This window comes from Medicago sativa, chromosome 5 (genome assembly GCF_051527215.1).
Source record: "Medicago sativa cultivar Bolivia chromosome 5, Bolivia_mono, whole genome shotgun sequence".
NCBI classification, from domain to species: domain Eukaryota; kingdom Viridiplantae; phylum Streptophyta; class Magnoliopsida; order Fabales; family Fabaceae; genus Medicago; species Medicago sativa.
Window position 1 is genome coordinate 15,497,330 of NC_140753.1, and position 15,866 is coordinate 15,513,195.

The 15,866-nt window shown below is 34.4% G+C and overlaps 4 protein-coding genes across 6 annotated transcripts; 3 read left to right on the plus strand and 1 right to left on the minus strand.

The window, feature by feature from the left end:
- Window positions 1-8: 8 nt before the first annotated feature.
- On the minus strand, window positions 9-2,878 carry LOC146920448 (protein FAR1-RELATED SEQUENCE 5-like). Its single transcript, XM_085711143.1, has 2 exons — window positions 1,967-2,878; window positions 9-1,528 (listed from the first exon to the last, which is right to left on the minus strand). Exons 1-2 carry the CDS (start codon window positions 2,847-2,849, stop codon window positions 9-11), a joined length of 2,403 nt encoding a protein of 800 aa, XP_085567269.1. The 5' UTR covers window positions 2,850-2,878.
- Window positions 2,879-5,171: 2,293 nt separating this feature from the next.
- On the plus strand, window positions 5,172-8,752 carry LOC146920449 (putative LRR receptor-like serine/threonine-protein kinase At3g47570). Of its 2 annotated transcripts, XM_085713869.1 has the most exons (3): window positions 5,172-7,933; window positions 8,048-8,416; window positions 8,500-8,752. In XM_085713869.1, the coding sequence occupies exons 1-3, from the start codon at window positions 7,291-7,293 to the stop codon at window positions 8,520-8,522; spliced, it is 1,035 nt and encodes a 344-aa protein (XP_085569995.1). In that variant the 5' UTR covers window positions 5,172-7,290; the 3' UTR covers window positions 8,523-8,752. The 2 variants fall into 2 exon arrangements, with proteins under 2 accessions (XP_085569995.1, XP_085569994.1); XM_085713868.1 differs by lacking the exon at window positions 8,500-8,752 and having other exon boundaries at window positions 5,253-7,933; window positions 8,048-8,453.
- On the plus strand, window positions 5,253-7,157 carry LOC146920450 (putative LRR receptor-like serine/threonine-protein kinase At3g47570). Its single transcript, XM_085713870.1, has one exon. The coding sequence runs from the start codon at window positions 5,253-5,255 to the stop codon at window positions 7,155-7,157; it is 1,905 nt and encodes a 634-aa protein (XP_085569996.1).
- A 3,429-nt stretch (window positions 8,753-12,181) lies between the features above and the next one.
- On the plus strand, window positions 12,182-15,774 carry LOC146920451 (uncharacterized). Of its 2 annotated transcripts, XM_085713871.1 has the most exons (3): window positions 12,182-14,936; window positions 15,056-15,424; window positions 15,583-15,774. In XM_085713871.1, exons 1-3 carry the CDS (start codon window positions 12,239-12,241, stop codon window positions 15,615-15,617), a joined length of 3,102 nt encoding a protein of 1,033 aa, XP_085569997.1. In that variant the 5' UTR covers window positions 12,182-12,238; the 3' UTR covers window positions 15,618-15,774. The 2 variants fall into 2 exon arrangements, with proteins under 2 accessions (XP_085569997.1, XP_085569998.1); XM_085713872.1 differs by lacking the exon at window positions 15,583-15,774 and having other exon boundaries at window positions 15,056-15,486.
- The last annotated feature ends 92 nt before the right edge of the window (window positions 15,775-15,866 follow it).

Sequence of the window (15,866 nt, forward strand, 5' to 3'; positions counted from 1 at the left end):
GTGCCTGCTTAATTTGTTAAAGCCTCATCATCTTTCTTTTGCTTCTTCCGAGCTATAAGGAATTTCTGTCTTGCTCTAGCTTTTTCATAATCACTTTTAAGTCGCTTCTTTGACTTAATTGGATTTGGTCTTTCTTTGAACTTTGGTGCAGTCCCAACAGATGGTTCACAGACAGCAACTGCTTTTGAAGACTTAGAAGGCGTAACGGATGATCGATCTGTATGAATACCTTTAGAAATAAGAAACTCCTCTGCCTTTTTCCCTGCCTCAAGAACACCGTTGAGAAATATTTCAGATGCCTCCGCATCTGCGCAAACACGTGTAGAAAGCTGAACTGTAACAGCACAAATTTGTTGATATCGTTGTGCTTCAGTGGTGTCTTTAGTGCCAACATTCATGGTGGATTTCAGCTTATCGACAGACGGACGCACATCTCTAGTCCACCGCTTTAAAACATATTGTGCAGGTATAGTCTTCAAAAAATGATATTGCACATGACCACCTAAGACCTCCAAAATCTTGAAAACATGTCGACATAAGAAACCCCGGTTCTCAAACATACGACATGAACAAGTAAAACTTTTGCTCCCAATGTCGACTGTGACAACCCTTTCATCAAGTCGATTATGATCTTCAAACCTTGGGGAAAGGTTTCCTTCAAGTTCTGCATCCAAAACATCAACATTCGAAACCCTCTCATTATCATTATCAACATCATCGTAATTATAATCAACCTTCTCAATTGTGAAAACTTTGAAGAACTTGTTCAATTCTGACCCTTTTGTTGTGTCCTCCTCATAATAGTATTTGAAGGAAAGGTCATACTGACTGTGAATAAATGAAAAGCAAGATGGTGTATACTTGTTTACTACGGACCGCATAAGCTGACTGTTGGGATAATTATTTTTTGTTCTAGTGTTTGCAGCCTTGAAGTCCAAATCAGCATGATTATCCCTCATTCTCTGAACCATAATGTTGAAATGACTAAAGAATCGAACAAGTGAATGGTCTGGCTGCAAAAATCCACGAAGAAAAGCATTGAAAGACTCACTTAACTGAGTCGTTTTCAAACCAGCTGTAAAATGTGACCTCACCCAAACTGAAGACCAATGCATACGATTTGAATGAGTTTGAACAAGCCACTTAAAGTCCGAAGTAGGCCTTCCATCAAAACAGTTTTTCATCATCTGATCCCAATTGTAGTCGAAATCTGATTCATCTTCGACATTTGAAACCAAATTAGTTAACTCATCGAAAAATGCACTGTTTGCACGAGAGCCGAGATTTTTCTTTGCATTCTCTCCCATGTGCCATGAGCAAAGACCATGAAAAACACCTTGAAAAACATTCGGAATTGACTTCAACAACGCACCAGCCTGGTCTGTGTATATGGTTTGAGGTTTCTTATTTGACATACACTTCAAAAAAGTTGTAAACAACCAATCAAAAGTAGCTGATGTCTCATCATACAGCAGCGCAGCACCAAATAACACATTCTTACGATGATTGTCAAAACCAAGAAAGGCAGCTGAAATGAACCAAATCAGAACAAAATACAACATATTTAAAAAATATAAAACCATTGTGCTGTGTAAATAGAAAAAGATATTCATTTAACAACTGTAAAAAAACACCTATGATCTTTGCATAGCTGGACATAGCACAACTTCTCAAGCGAGATGTCTAAACTCGCAAACACATAAAGAGCTATTTATTTATCATCGATAAAAAAACACATATGATCTTTCCATGGCTGTACAGAGCAAAAATTCTAAGGCAAGATAGGATCACCCATAAACCAGAACATTAAATTCTAAACCTTCAATCAATATAAACATTCAATTCTAAACACACACAAGAGCCAAATTAACACACATATACCAGAACCTTCAATTCTAAACCAGAACATTCATTCAAATTTCAAGAATATAAGAATTAAAAACTGTGAGAAGTACAAAATACTAACCTAATGGCCGATATTTATTGTTTGTTCGGTAAGTTGTATCAAAACTGACAACATCACCAAATAGAGCATAATCTTGTTGCATAATTCCATCTGCCCAAAAAATACTAGCTATGTCTTCTGCAGCATCAACTTGGATATCATAGTAAAAACCTGGTTTCGAGAGAGCTTCATTTCTAAAGAATTCTTGAATAACAGTTGCTTCACCAGCCACCATCTCCTTTTGACGAGTCGTCATTAGATAGTTCTTTAAGTCCGAAAATCGAAAAGGAAGATTCTCCGTGCCTCCAACACCTTCACCCATCACTTCATAAGATGTTCTCATCGACATTCCAGCTTTAGAATTTATTAAAGCAAGTTGTCCTTGAACTTCATTTACTTCTCGAAATGATCTCAAGTAGCGCAAATGCTCTGCTTTATGTAATGGATGACAGTGATCAACTTCCCACCTATATATCTTATAGACATTCAACGCTTCATCCAACTTCAAATATATTCCAGCTTTACAACCAACCCTTTCCTCTGGTTTTTCTTTAGCTTTCTCATACTCAACAAGAACTGGATTGTCACATGTTGGCCTGTTTTTAGGATTAAGCAGACTTCCCTTCTTGAAACCTTCTTTGTTACAAGCATAACGCACATAATGTACCTTATCAGATTTCTTATTTTGTGAATTGTTATTGGACTTCAACATACTCCTAACAGAGAATCCAGTGTTATATGCATAATTAAAATAAAAATCTTCAATCTCTTTTATAGATTTAAAGACCAAAGACTTCCATGATTCTTTATCACTAAAGGAGTAACATTGAGAACTATCCGCATCAATAACTGAATTTTCAACCGTCAATTGTCCACTCTCAGATGAAGTTGATATCAAATCCATTGAAAACAGCAACAAACACTATTAAGAACAAAAAAACCATTAGATATGATAAATTGAAACTACTGAAAAACTCTGAAAAACTATGTTAAAACCATTGGCTTGTGCATATGGTTTTGGTGAGTTGTACTACAAAACCATTGGCCTGTGGAAATGGTTTTGGTGAGTAATAAGCTAAATTGCTATCAAATTATCCCTAACACTCATACTCCAACAGTTATTTTAAATGATTCAATCATCAGTTTTATAACATTGAGTTAAAAACTCACAGTTGAATATTCACATTGAGTTAAAAACATCACAGATTGAATCAAATTAACTGATGTAATCAACTGATGTAATCAACTGAACTAAAATATCACATATTGCAATGATTCAATCAAGTAAAATTCTTACTACAACAATAATTTGCAATGATTCAGTTTACTTCGGTTTTATAGCATCAGTTTTCAATTCAATGATCCTTAACTTCAATTTTAAAGCATCAGTTTTCAATTCAATGATTCAACAATAATTTTATATAATCAACAATGATTTTCAATGATTCAACCATCAGTTTTGTAGCATTTAGCAAAAATATCACAGATTGCATCGAATTAACAGACTGAATCATATAAATGAATAACTCGCCGGAGAAATACCTCGGAGTGAATAACGTCGGAGGAAGGTGAGAAACACGTCGGAGAGAAAGGTGAGAATCACGTCGGAGAAGCGAAGAAAGGATGAGAATCAAGATGCAGCAGCGAGAAACGGTGAGAATCGAGGTGCCGGCGATGAATTTCTGAATCGCACGAATCAAGATGAATCAAGATGAATTTCTGAATCGCACGAATCAAGGGTGAATCACGTCGGAGAGAAGGGTGAAAATAACGTCGGAGAAGCGAGCGAGGCTGAGAATCACGTCGGAACGGCAAGAAACGGTGAGAACCGTGATCGTGAAACGGCGTCGGCGACGGAAACGGTGAGAAAAGCGATCTTGTTAGGGACGAAACACTGTAGCATCTGAAGCTCAAGATTAGAACACGTGTGCAATATCGGACGGTTGTGATATGTTTGAGCTGAAGCACCAGATTATAACACCTGTCCTTGATCTAATGGTTCTGATTTGCTTATGCACCATGCATAAGGAAATCCTTATGCATAATAACTTTTGCCCTTTTAGAGTTCTCTATATATTGTTGCCTTTTAATTATCAATTCTAATTATTATTAAAAAAACTATCAATTCTAATTATTAAAGTTTTCAAAATAATATAATTTTAGAATTTTATTTAATCAACATTTTTTTAAGGATATTTAATCAACATTTTATTAATAGAATTTGATATTATAAATGATTTTCATACTCAAAATGTTTTAATTACCAAAAAAAAAAAAAATTAATCTTATTATTTATTAATTGTTATTTTATTATGACTCTTTCTAGTTTCACCCCATATAATCATAGTTACACCCAAATTTATTAAATTTTTTATAATAATACCAAAATTACCCTATTCTTCTAAATTTCTAAAAACTCTTCTTTTACTATCATTATGATCCCTCACCCCTTTTTCACCACAAACCAACATGGATTTTGAATCAATACCTACAAAAATCGTCAATTGAATCAACATCTCTTCCATTGATACGTACTCGATTAATACAAGTAAGTGAATTTCATAAATTTCTTCGAGTTTCTATTTATCGTTTGCTCTATGATTTATGGATGTTTATAGTTGTTGTTAATTTCACGTTTGTCTATATACATCGATTTGTTTGATTTAAGTTTATGTAGAAAGGTAACGTAATTTAAGTTTACATATAGGTCTCACGTGAATTTAGTTTACGTACATATTCTAAAAAGGAATAACATACACCTAAACTCAGTTTACTTGGTGTATGTAAACTCAGTTTACATAAACTACGTAAACTCAGTTTACGTGATGTATGTAAACTCAGTTTACATAAACTACGTAAACTCAGTTTACATGAACTAAAACTCAGTCTTAACTTACTTAAGTAAATTCAGTTTACATAGTGTATGTAAACTCAGTGTACGTAGTGTATGTAAACTCAGTTTACTTAACTCATGTAAACTGAGTTTACATACACTACGTAAACTGAGTTTACATACACTATGTAAACTGAATTTACATATACATAATTAATGTGCAGTGAACATGAATAAAGGGTATATTAGTAACTTTGGGGTGTAACTTGGATTATTTGGGGTGTGGGTAGTATCTGTCTTTTATTATGTGTCTATTAACAAAATTAAATTTTGCATTTCATACTTCATGTTGAATCTAGTATTTAAATGCATTCTCAAAGAGAAGGAAACACCACCATTTGCATTCCCACCTAATTATCAACATCTAGCTCTCTGATCACCCAAAAAACACCCTCACTATAGCTTATCAACCAAATGAAGACTCATATTTTCCTGTTACCTATTCCTTTGTATATGTACCTTCATCTCATTACCTTTGCCTTAATGTGGTTTGGTCCAAACAGAAACGTGACAATGGCACAAGGAAACCAAACCGATCATTTGGCTTTGCTCCAATTCAAGCAATTAATATCTAGTGACCCGTATGATATTCTAGATTCTTGGAATAGTTCAACTCACTTTTGCAATTGGCATGGAATCATATGCAGTCTCAAGCATCAAAGAGTTACCAAGTTGAAGCTGCAAGGATACAAGTTGCGGGGATCCATATCTCCATATATTGGTAATCTTTCTCATTTGAGATTCCTCAACCTTGGAAACAACGGCTTCTACGGAAACATTCCACAAGAATCTGGTCGTTTGTCACGATTAAGATATTTTCATCTACTCAACAACTCGCTGGTTGGAGAATTTCCTATAAACTTGACAAAGTGCTCTGAGCTCAAAAGCATACATTTAGAAGGAAACAATATGACCGGAAGAATACCAAGCCAAATTGGTTTTCTTCATAATCTTCAATATTTCAAATTGAGAAAAAACAAATTATCCGGAAAAATCCCACCATCCATAGGAAACCTTTCTTCCCTTACACATTTTAATATGGCTTACAATAACTTGGAGGGAAATTTTCCAAAAGAAATGTGTTTCCTAAAAAAGTTGAAGAATATAGCAGTGACTGCCAACAAATTTTCTGGTACATTTCCTTCTTGTCTTTATAATATGTCATCTCTAAATGAGTTGTCAGCTCCAATGAATAACTTTAGCGGCTCTTTTCCACCCAATATGTTCCACACTCTCCCCAATCTCTTTTACTTTGCAAATGGAGGAAATCAATTCTCTGGCAAAATCCCAATTTCCATTACAAATGCTTCAAGCTTGACGGTTATTGATATCAGTTGGAACCATTTTGTCGGACAAGTTCCGTCTCTAGGGAAGCTACAAGGACTTAGGTATCTAGCTTTGCAAGTAAACAACTTAGGTGACAATTCCACTAAGGATTTGGAGTTTTTAAAATCATTGACAAACTGTAGTAAGTTGCTAGTTCTCGATTTGTCCGCTAATAATTTTGGAGATAGTTTGCCAAATTTTGTTGGTAACTTATCCACCAAACTCACATATTTAGAAATTACGGACAATCAAATATATGGAAAAATTCCTATAGAATTAGGAAATCTAATTAGCTTGAGTCTCTTGTCTATGTCTGGTAATCATTTGGAAGGAACGATTCCAACAACTTTTGGAAAGTTTCAAAATATACAAAGGTTGGACTTGGAACAAAACAGGTTATCAGGGGATATACCGGCCTTCATAGGCAACCTCAGTCAGCTGTATTATTTGGGACTTGGTGTAAATAAATTAGAAGGGAATATTCCTCCAAATATAGGAAAATGTCAAAAGTTACAATACCTAAACTTTTCACAAAACAACCTTGTTGGATCTATACCCTTAGAGATTTTGAGTATTTCCACTTTGACAAATTCACTCGACTTGTCAAAAAACTTATTGAGTGGTAGCTTACCAAAAGAAGTGGATATGCTAAAGAATATTGATTGGCTAGATGTCTCTGAGAATCATTTGAATGGGGACATTCCTAAAACCATTGGTGAATGCATAAGCTTAGAATACCTTTTTTTGCAAGGGAACTCCTTCAATGGAACAATACCATCCTCTTTGGCTGCTCTCAAAGGTCTACGATATTTAGATCTTTCAAGAAATCAACTGTATGGACCAATTCCTGATGCTTTGCATAATATCTCCGACTTAGAATACTTGAATGTTTCTTTTAACATGTTGGAAGGTGAGGTACCAACAAAGGGTGTCTTTGGAAATGCATCCCAAGTAGCAATAATTGGAAACAATAAGCTTTGTGGAGGTATTTAAGAATTACATCTACCACCATGCCCTATCAAGGGTAAGAAACACACCAAAAACCATAATTTCAAGTTGATTGCAGTGATAGTTAGCGTGGTTTTTTTTTCTTCTCATACTTTCATTAATTATAGCTATCTACTGGATGAGTAAAAGAAACCAAAAACCATGTTTTGATTCACCAACAATTGATCAACTAGCAAAGGTTTCATACCAAGAACTGCACCAAGGCACTGATGGGTTCTCGAATAGAAACATAATCGGATCAGGAAGTTTTGGTTCTGTGTACAAAGGAAATCTTGTTTCAGAAGATAATGTTGTTGCAGTCAAGGTCTTGAACCTCCAAAAGAAGGGAGCTCACAAGAGTTTCATTGTTGAATGTAATGCACTCAAAAATATTCAACACCGAAATTTAGTTAAGGTTTTAACATGTTGTTCGAGTACAGATTACAAAGGTCAAGAGTTTAAAGCTCTGGTGTTTGATTACATGAAAAATGGAAGCTTAGAACAATGGTTGCATCCTGAGATTTTAAATGAAGAGCATCCAACAACATTAGACTTGGGCCATAGACTAAACATTATTATCGATGTTTCTTCAGCAATACATTATCTTCATCAAGAATGTGAGAATTGTGTTGTTCATTGTGATCTAAAGCCAAGCAATGTCCTTCTTGATGATGACATGATTGCTCATGTGAGTGATTTTGGCATTGCAAAACTTGTCTCAACCGCCGGTGGCAATACTAGTACATTTGGAATAAAAGGAACCGTTGGCTATGCTCCTCCAGGTATGTTCTAAATTCTTGAATCTTCCATTGTTTCTTTGAATTCTTCTATTTTTTGGTGCATACTTAATATCTTACAAGTTATATAGTAGTAATAAATTTATCTACACTTTTCAGAGTATGGAATGGGTTCTGAAGTGTCTACATGTGGTGACATGTATAGCTTTGGAATCCTTATTCTGGAAATGCTTACCGGTAGAAGACCCACTGATGAACTTTTTAAAGATGGTCAAAATCTGCATAACTTTGTAGCAACTTCATTTCCTGATAATATTAAAGAGATTTTGGACCCACGCCTTGTAGAAAGAGATGTAGAAGTAGCAAAAGAAGATGGAAATCGTGCGAATCTTATTCCATGGGTAGAGAAATCCTTAGTTTCACTTATTAGAATTGGACTTATTTGTTCAATGGAATCACCAAAAGAAAGAATGAATATTATGGATGTTACTAAAGAGCTTAACGCAATCCGGAAGGCCTTTCTCGCTGGTGAGATAAACTCATTTTTCTATATGCTTATTTGAATCATACAAACTCGATAGTTGCTTATGGAAATAAAATTTGAATTTCAGGTTTTCGCACTCCTAGGAATTAATGTTGAACAGAATTTACAAGTCATTATGGAAAGAGAGGTTTTGCATCATGTACTTTTCTGAAGAAAATGCATGGTCCAGGTGGAACATGAGGCAATACTTAGTTTGCTAGTTTGTTATTCACTGAATTCAGGTAGAAACATTTGTCTGCAACCTACTAGTTGCTATAAATAAACAATATTGTTTGTATTGCTTTCTAATTCAATAAAGTGAGAATTGTATGTTCAACGTAGATTTGTATGCAACCTATTATGTTACCAAAGCCTAAAACAACCCAAAATTTATAAGAAATCAAAAATTTCAAATTGCTTCTATATATTCATAGCGAGCATATAATAATTACAATTGCATTTATAAATATGATATACAAAAAAAAAAAAAAAAAAAAAAAAAACTATGGGGGATTTGTTTAAAAAACTTATGTTATTCCTGATAAACATTGTGGAAATTGTATTCATAGTTGCGTAGTGAAATATGAAATTGAGGCAAATGCTTACATTGCTACTACTACTAGGCTACTCCATATGTATGTGTCATGTTTAGATATGGAGTATGCCGTATGGAGTATGTTTCAACACTAATCAACCACATGCAGCTCTGAAGGTGTTTAAAGATATGGTAGCCTAATAAGGCTACCATGGTGAATTTATTGTGTGCATTCGTAGTAGAGACATTGATAATGGGAATGGGATCCTCCAGCGTGTCTGCAAGGCTGGTGATAATCTTTTTATGGTCACATCTAATACTAATATCATTCTTGAAATGTATGCAAAATGTGATAGCTTGAATATTGCTAGAGACATATTCAACAAAATGCCCTAGAGAAACATTTTTGGTTGGAAATGTTACCATGGTGAATATAGGTATGGTACAGTGCCAGAAAGAGAGCATTATAGTTGTATGGTTGATTGATGGAAACATTGTATGATTGACTAATTTCTGAAAAATATATGGTTATAGTCAAGTAAACGTATGATTAACAGAGCTGGAATTTATGTTCTTCTATCTAACATATATGCTGGAAGATGGGAAGAGGTTATATGATTAGAAAAATGATAAAGTATAAAAGGATTGCATAGACAATTGGCCATAGTTCAGTTCAAATGAATCTGTTGAGCTCATGATCATCTCAAGATTCATTTAGTGACTCAAATTATAAACTATTGGCTGCTGGAGTAGTTGTAGGGTTTGCTTAACTTCGTTCAGCTGCCTTGGTCAGTTTATTCCGATTAAAATCCAGGTCCTTTGACGGAAATGTCGTTGAAGACTTGTTTATCACAAAAAATATAACAATGTTCGCAAGCCTCTAAACTAAAGTATATACCCTTATTCCATATACATACTGACATACTATTGAATTCATCTCACATACCATTAGAATTGTATCTTTGTTCATGTCTCTAATAACAAAGAAAGTCATGATGTTGAAACTCGTTAATTAAATATTAAAGATTAAACCCATTTGGGTTGGTCTGATGGTATTGGCTTGGGATCTGGGAGTGTGCTCCTCCTCGAGGTCTCTGGTTCGATTCTCCCCGTGTCAATTTAGGTGGACTAGTTTAGCTTCTTCAAAAAAAAATATTAAAGATTAATTCAATTGCTAATTTAATTGAAATTTTCGAAGCTTGAGTTTATAAGGCAACCACAATATCGTTAAAGATTAATCTATGACCACAACTGTGTGTGCATATAACAGCTTAATTTCAGTTATTCAGTTAACTTTCTATTTGTGATCAATTAGTTTGTTAGAGCGTAACTATGTTTCCTAACTCAACAATAATTAGAAATCTATATTTCATGATTTCTAATCTTGTATTTGCCCAATTCAATCTAATGAGAATTAGTTTACTCTTTATTTTAAATTTCGCACTTTCATTCTCTTCGATATTTCCACTTTTAACATGTTATTAGAGCCTAAAACACCCAAATTTATAAGAAAGCAAACTTATCAATTTGCTTTTATATATTCATAGTGAGCATATAATAATAACAATAGCCTTTACAAATCTGATATTCAAAAACCAACATGGGAATATATTTCACTTTCTTTTCTCGTTTAAATAAAGTTTCAATTCAACAACATCAATTACTGTCTACTACCACACAACACCAGTTCACTCACTTGACGTTAGCGAAATTAGCAGTTCACTCCAAAGATGGCGCCGGTTGCGAGTTGATTCACTTCACATACATTGTGGGAAATGCATTCATAGTAGCATAATTGCATCATGGAAAATGTATGTTTCATGTGCAGATATTGAGTACGCGTTGAAACTGTTTGATAATAGTCCTAAGTGGAATGTTGTTGTTTCGACTTGTTTGATCGCTGGGTATGAGCAACTGAGGTTACCATTTTCAATGCTTTGATTGCATTTGCTCGCAGTCGAGACATTTATACTGGGAGATGCTTTTATGGTCACATGACATCATAATTGTAATGACATTCTTGCAACTTCAATTCTTGAAATGTGTGCAAAATGTGGTAGCCTGAATATTGCAAGAGACTTGTTCAACAAAATGCCTAAGAGAAACATTGTTGCTTTGAACTGTATGATTAAGGTATGTCTCACTGGAACCTGTAATTAATCATTCAACATTTTTGGATCCTTTGTTATTCATTTCCAACCAAATACACATAATTTAATAAAGAACAAATTTCAACATCTACAGTTTCAATATATTTCCCAGCTTCATTTGCTTCCTTGCAAAACAGGGTGGTGTACTGATATTCAAGCAGAGACGAAGCAGTCTTAATGCTTTATTTGGCCAGTTATTAGGTGGTGGATGAAAGATATGGAAATGAGGTATGTATGGCCTTGTTTTCGCTACTCGCATCACCTCTTCAAATTTCAGAAGATCAGATTCTAATCAGTGAATTTTTACTTCTTAATTTTTCTTCAATTCGTTGATTTATAGAAAACATAGTTGTGATATTTAGTTTCATTGTAATGCAAAATTTTAGTTAAGGATGAAACTAATAGTGTTCTTAAAGAGTGAATAGATACGTTTTTTCATAGTCAGATCTCAAGAAGAGGCAACATATACCTTTTGGCTATAGTCACTTCATAAAGTAAATAAGCTATAACAAACGCAGCGTCAAAAACGTCAGTTGGTTCAAATAATTTGACATTGGGGAGAAAGTGAAGACCTTATTCTCTAGTCTTCTAGTCATTCAACACCACCAGAGAAATTATGTACGTGGTCAAGTTGAAATATTGATAATGATTTTCCAAAACTCCAACAGCAATAAATCAAAAGTTTCAGATCAATTCATTCATAGCATGTTGTAACCAATTAAAAAGGTTTTGGCCCACTTGCTGGTGTGGGCTAACCTTTACATCAATTCTACCTTATCTAAATATATTTTTGAGTAGGATTTCATAGTGGAACATTAATTCTCATGAAAGATATCTTAACCTATAAATCATAAATGTAGCAAGCGTGGAGTTAAAATGTCCACATAATCACATATATAGCACTGTCCTGTCACTTTGGCTCCCATGTGCCCTGCTTGGCTGCTTCTGTGTATGTTCAAGCAATTCACTTGACTTTGGAATATAATATCTTTTTGTGTGTTTGAAGTTAATAAAAATTCAAATTCACATTTAGCACTAGCTCTTACCATCAGTATTTAAATGCATGCTTCTTCACTATTTCCCACATAATTATCAAAACCAAAACAAAACTATTTATCATAAACCTCTTTGTCCTAAACAAAATGAAGTCATTTTCTTGCTTGTCAATGATACTTTTGTACATACACCTTCATCTTCTTTTTCTGTTTACCTTAAATATAATGTGGTTTGGTACAAACAAAACTGTGGCAGTGGCATTAGGAAACCAAACTGATTATTTGGCATTGCTCAAATTCAAAGAATCAATATACAATGATCCAAATGGAGTCTTAGATTCTTGGAATTTTTCCATCCATTTATGCAAGTGGCGTGGAGTCACATGCAGCTCTATGCAACAAAGTGTTATAGAGTTGAACCTAGAAGGATATCAGTTGCATGGATCCATATCACCATATGTAGGCAATCTTACTTTACTTACAACCTTGAATCTCATGAACAACAGCTTCTATGGAACAATCCCGCAGGAGTTGGGTCAGTTGCTACAATTGCAACAACTTTATCTCATCAATAACTCTTTTGCAGGAGAAATTCCTACAAACCTGACACATTGCTCCAATCTCAAAGAGTTACGTTTGGGAGGAAACAATTTGATTGGCAAAATACCGATTGAGCTTGGCTCTTTGAAAAAGCTTCAATATGTGACCATTTGGAAAAACAAGTTAACCGGAGGAATCCCTTCATTCATAGGGAATCTTTCATGCTTAACGCGTTTTTCAGTTACTTCTAACAACTTAGAAGGAGATATTCCACAAGAAATATGTCGTCTCAAAAATTTGAGAGGTTTATTTGTGGGTGTAAACTATTTGTCTGGTATGATTCATTCTTGTCTTTACAATATCTCAGCACTTGCTGAACTCTCACTAACCATGAATAGATTTAACGGCTCACTTCCACCCAACATGTTTTACACCCTCCCTAATCTCAAATCTTTTGAACCTGGAGGAAATCAATTCTCAGGTCCAATCCCTATTTCCATTGCAAATGCTTCTTCCCTACAAATAATTGATTTAGGTCAAAACAATTTGGTTGGACAAGTTCCAAGTCTAGAGAAATTACAAGATCTTTACTGGCTAAGTTTGGAATACAACTATTTCGGTAACAATTCAACTATAGATTTAGAGTTTTTAAAATATTTGACTAACTGTAGTAAACTAGAAAAGCTTTCTATATCTAATAATAAGTTTGGAGGTAGTTTGCCAAATTCCGTTGGCAATTTATCCACCCAACTTAGACAACTATATCTTGGAGGTAATATGATAACAGGAAAAATTCCCATGGAAATAGGAAATTTGGTTGGCTTAGCTCTCTTGTCCATGGAACTTAACCAATTTGATGGAATTGTTCCAGCTACTTTAGGGAAGTTCCAAAATATGCAAATTTTGGATCTAAGCAAAAACAAGTTGTCAGGACATATACCCTTCATAGGCAATCTCAGTCAATTGTTTAAGTTGGCTTTGCACAGTAATATGTTTCAAGGAAATATTCCTCCAAGCATAGGAAATTGTCAAAAGTTACAATACCTGGATCTTTCTCATAATAAACTTAGTGGAACCATACCTTTAGAGATTTTTAATCTTTTTTATTTATCAAATTTATTGAACTTGTCACATAACTCTTTGAGTGGTAGCTTACCAAGAGAAGTGGGTATGCTAAAAAATATTAATATGCTAGATGTATCTGAGAATCAACTATCTTCTGATATTCCTAGAACAGTTGGTGAATGTATAAGTTTAGAATACCTTCTTTTGCAAGGTAACTCCTTCAACGGAACAATACCTTCCTCTTTGGCTTCTCTCAAAGGTCTTCGATATTTAGACCTTTCAATAAATCAATTGTCTGGATCGATTCCTGATGTTATGCAGGATCTCTCTTGTTTAGAACACTTGAATGTTTCTTTTAACATGCTGGAAGGTGAGGTCCCGACAAATGGTGTCTTTAGAAATGCATCCCAAGTAGCAATGATTGGAAACAATAAGCTTTGTGGAGGTATTTCTCAGCTGCATCTAGCACCATGTCCTATCAAGGGTAGGAAACACCCAAAACACCATAAATTCAGGCTGATAGCAGTGATAGTTGGCATGGTTTCTATTCTTCTCATATTTTTATTTATTATAACTATCTACCGGATGAGGAAAATAAGTCAAGAAAGATCTTTCGACTCACCATCAAATGATCAAGAAGCTAAGGTTTCATTCCGAGACTTATACCAAGGAACCGATGGGTTCTCAGATAGAAACTTGATCGGATCAGGAAGTTTTGGTGATGTGTACAGAGGACATCTTGTGTCAGAAGACAATGTTGTTGCTATAAAGGTCTTCAACCTCCAAAACAATGGAGCTCACAAGAGTTTCATTGTTGAATGTAATGCACTAAAATTTATTAGACACCGAAATTTAGTTAAGATTTTAACATGTTGTTCTAGTACAGATTACAAAGGTCAAGAATTTAAAGCTCTAGTTTTTGATTACATGAAAAATGGAAGCTTAGAACAATGGTTGCATCCCAAGGTTTTAAATGAAGAGCATACAACAACATTGGACCTCAGTCATAGATTAAACATCATTATGGATGTTGGTTCTGCATTACATTATCTTCATCATGAATGTGAGCAATTGGTCCTTCATTGTGATATAAAGCCAAGCAATGTCCTACTTGATGATGATATGGTTGCACATGTGAGTGATTTTGGCATAGCAAGACTTGTCTCGGCCATTGGTGGTTCCTCTCATAAGAATACTAAGACAACTGGAATTAAAGGAACTGTTGGCTATGCTCCTCCAGGTATGTTCTAAAACTTATGAACCTAACTTATATTGTTTCTTTGAATTCTTCTATGTTTTGGCGCAGACTCAATAATTTACTAGTGGCATAGTGTTAATAGATTTTGGTACATGTTTTAGAGTATGGAATGGGTTCTGAAGTGTCCACATGTGGTGACATGTATAGCTTTGGAATCCTTATGTTGGAAATGCTTACCGGTAGAAGACCCACTGATGAGGCATTTGAAGATGGTCAAAATATACATAACTTTGTTGCAACATCATTTCCTGGTAATCTTATAAAGATCTTGGACCCACATCTTGTATCAAGATATGCAGAAGTAGAAATACAAGATGGAAAGAGTGAGAATCTTATTCCAAGCGTAAAGGAGTGCTTAGTTTCACTTTTTAGGATAGGACTTATTTGTTCAATGGAATCACCGAAAGAAAGAATGAATATTGTGGATGTTACTAGAAAACTTAACACAATCCATAAGGCCTTTCTCACTGGTGAGATAAACTGACATTTTTATATATTTATTTGAATCATAACTAACTCAATAATTGTTTATGGACTAATTTGATTTTTATCATCTTTTGTACATTTCAAATTTCCTAAACTTCAAGATATGATGGTAATAATGGCCTTCTTCTTGATTTTTTTTCAGGTTTTCTGTTACAACCCAAATACGTTAAGCCCTAAGTCGAAGTTGCATTAGATATTTTAGGTCATGAGTCGACCTCTCTTGAAGGATCTAGATCGATCCAATTGGAGGAGTCATGGTTGGTTTGTTAGGATATGAAATGCTATATATAAATGTAATGATTATCAAGAATGAATATGAAGGAAAGTTTTTACACTGGTTAGTCTCTCTTAGTCTAATTTCTCCTCCATTAATGAATACCTAAAAGGTGGTTTGTTACATTTTCGCACTCATAATCAGTAACTAAT

What these genes read in the sequence shown, in the direction of transcription:
- LOC146920448 (XM_085711143.1), bottom strand. Translation starts at nt 2,849, where the DNA reads ATGGATTTGATATCAACTTCATCTGAGAGTGGACAATTGACGGTTGAA. An exon ending in CAATAAATATCGGCCATTAG is followed by an intron (nt 1,529 to 1,966) that starts GTTAGTATTTTG and finishes GGTTCATTTCAG; the next exon opens with CTGCCTTTCTTGGTTTTGAC.
- LOC146920450 (XM_085713870.1), top strand. Translation starts at nt 5,253, where the DNA reads ATGAAGACTCATATTTTCCTGTTACCTATTCCTTTGTATATGTACCTT.
- LOC146920449 (XM_085713868.1), top strand. Translation starts at nt 7,291, where the DNA reads ATGAGTAAAAGAAACCAAAAACCATGTTTTGATTCACCAACAATTGAT. An exon ending in CGTTGGCTATGCTCCTCCAG is followed by an intron (nt 7,934 to 8,047) that starts GTATGTTCTAAA and finishes TACACTTTTCAG; the next exon opens with AGTATGGAATGGGTTCTGAA.
- LOC146920451 (XM_085713871.1), top strand. Translation starts at nt 12,239, where the DNA reads ATGAAGTCATTTTCTTGCTTGTCAATGATACTTTTGTACATACACCTT. An exon ending in TGTTGGCTATGCTCCTCCAG is followed by an intron (nt 14,937 to 15,055) that starts GTATGTTCTAAA and finishes TACATGTTTTAG; the next exon opens with AGTATGGAATGGGTTCTGAA. An exon ending in CCATAAGGCCTTTCTCACTG is followed by an intron (nt 15,425 to 15,582) that starts GTGAGATAAACT and finishes ATTTTTTTTCAG; the next exon opens with GTTTTCTGTTACAACCCAAA.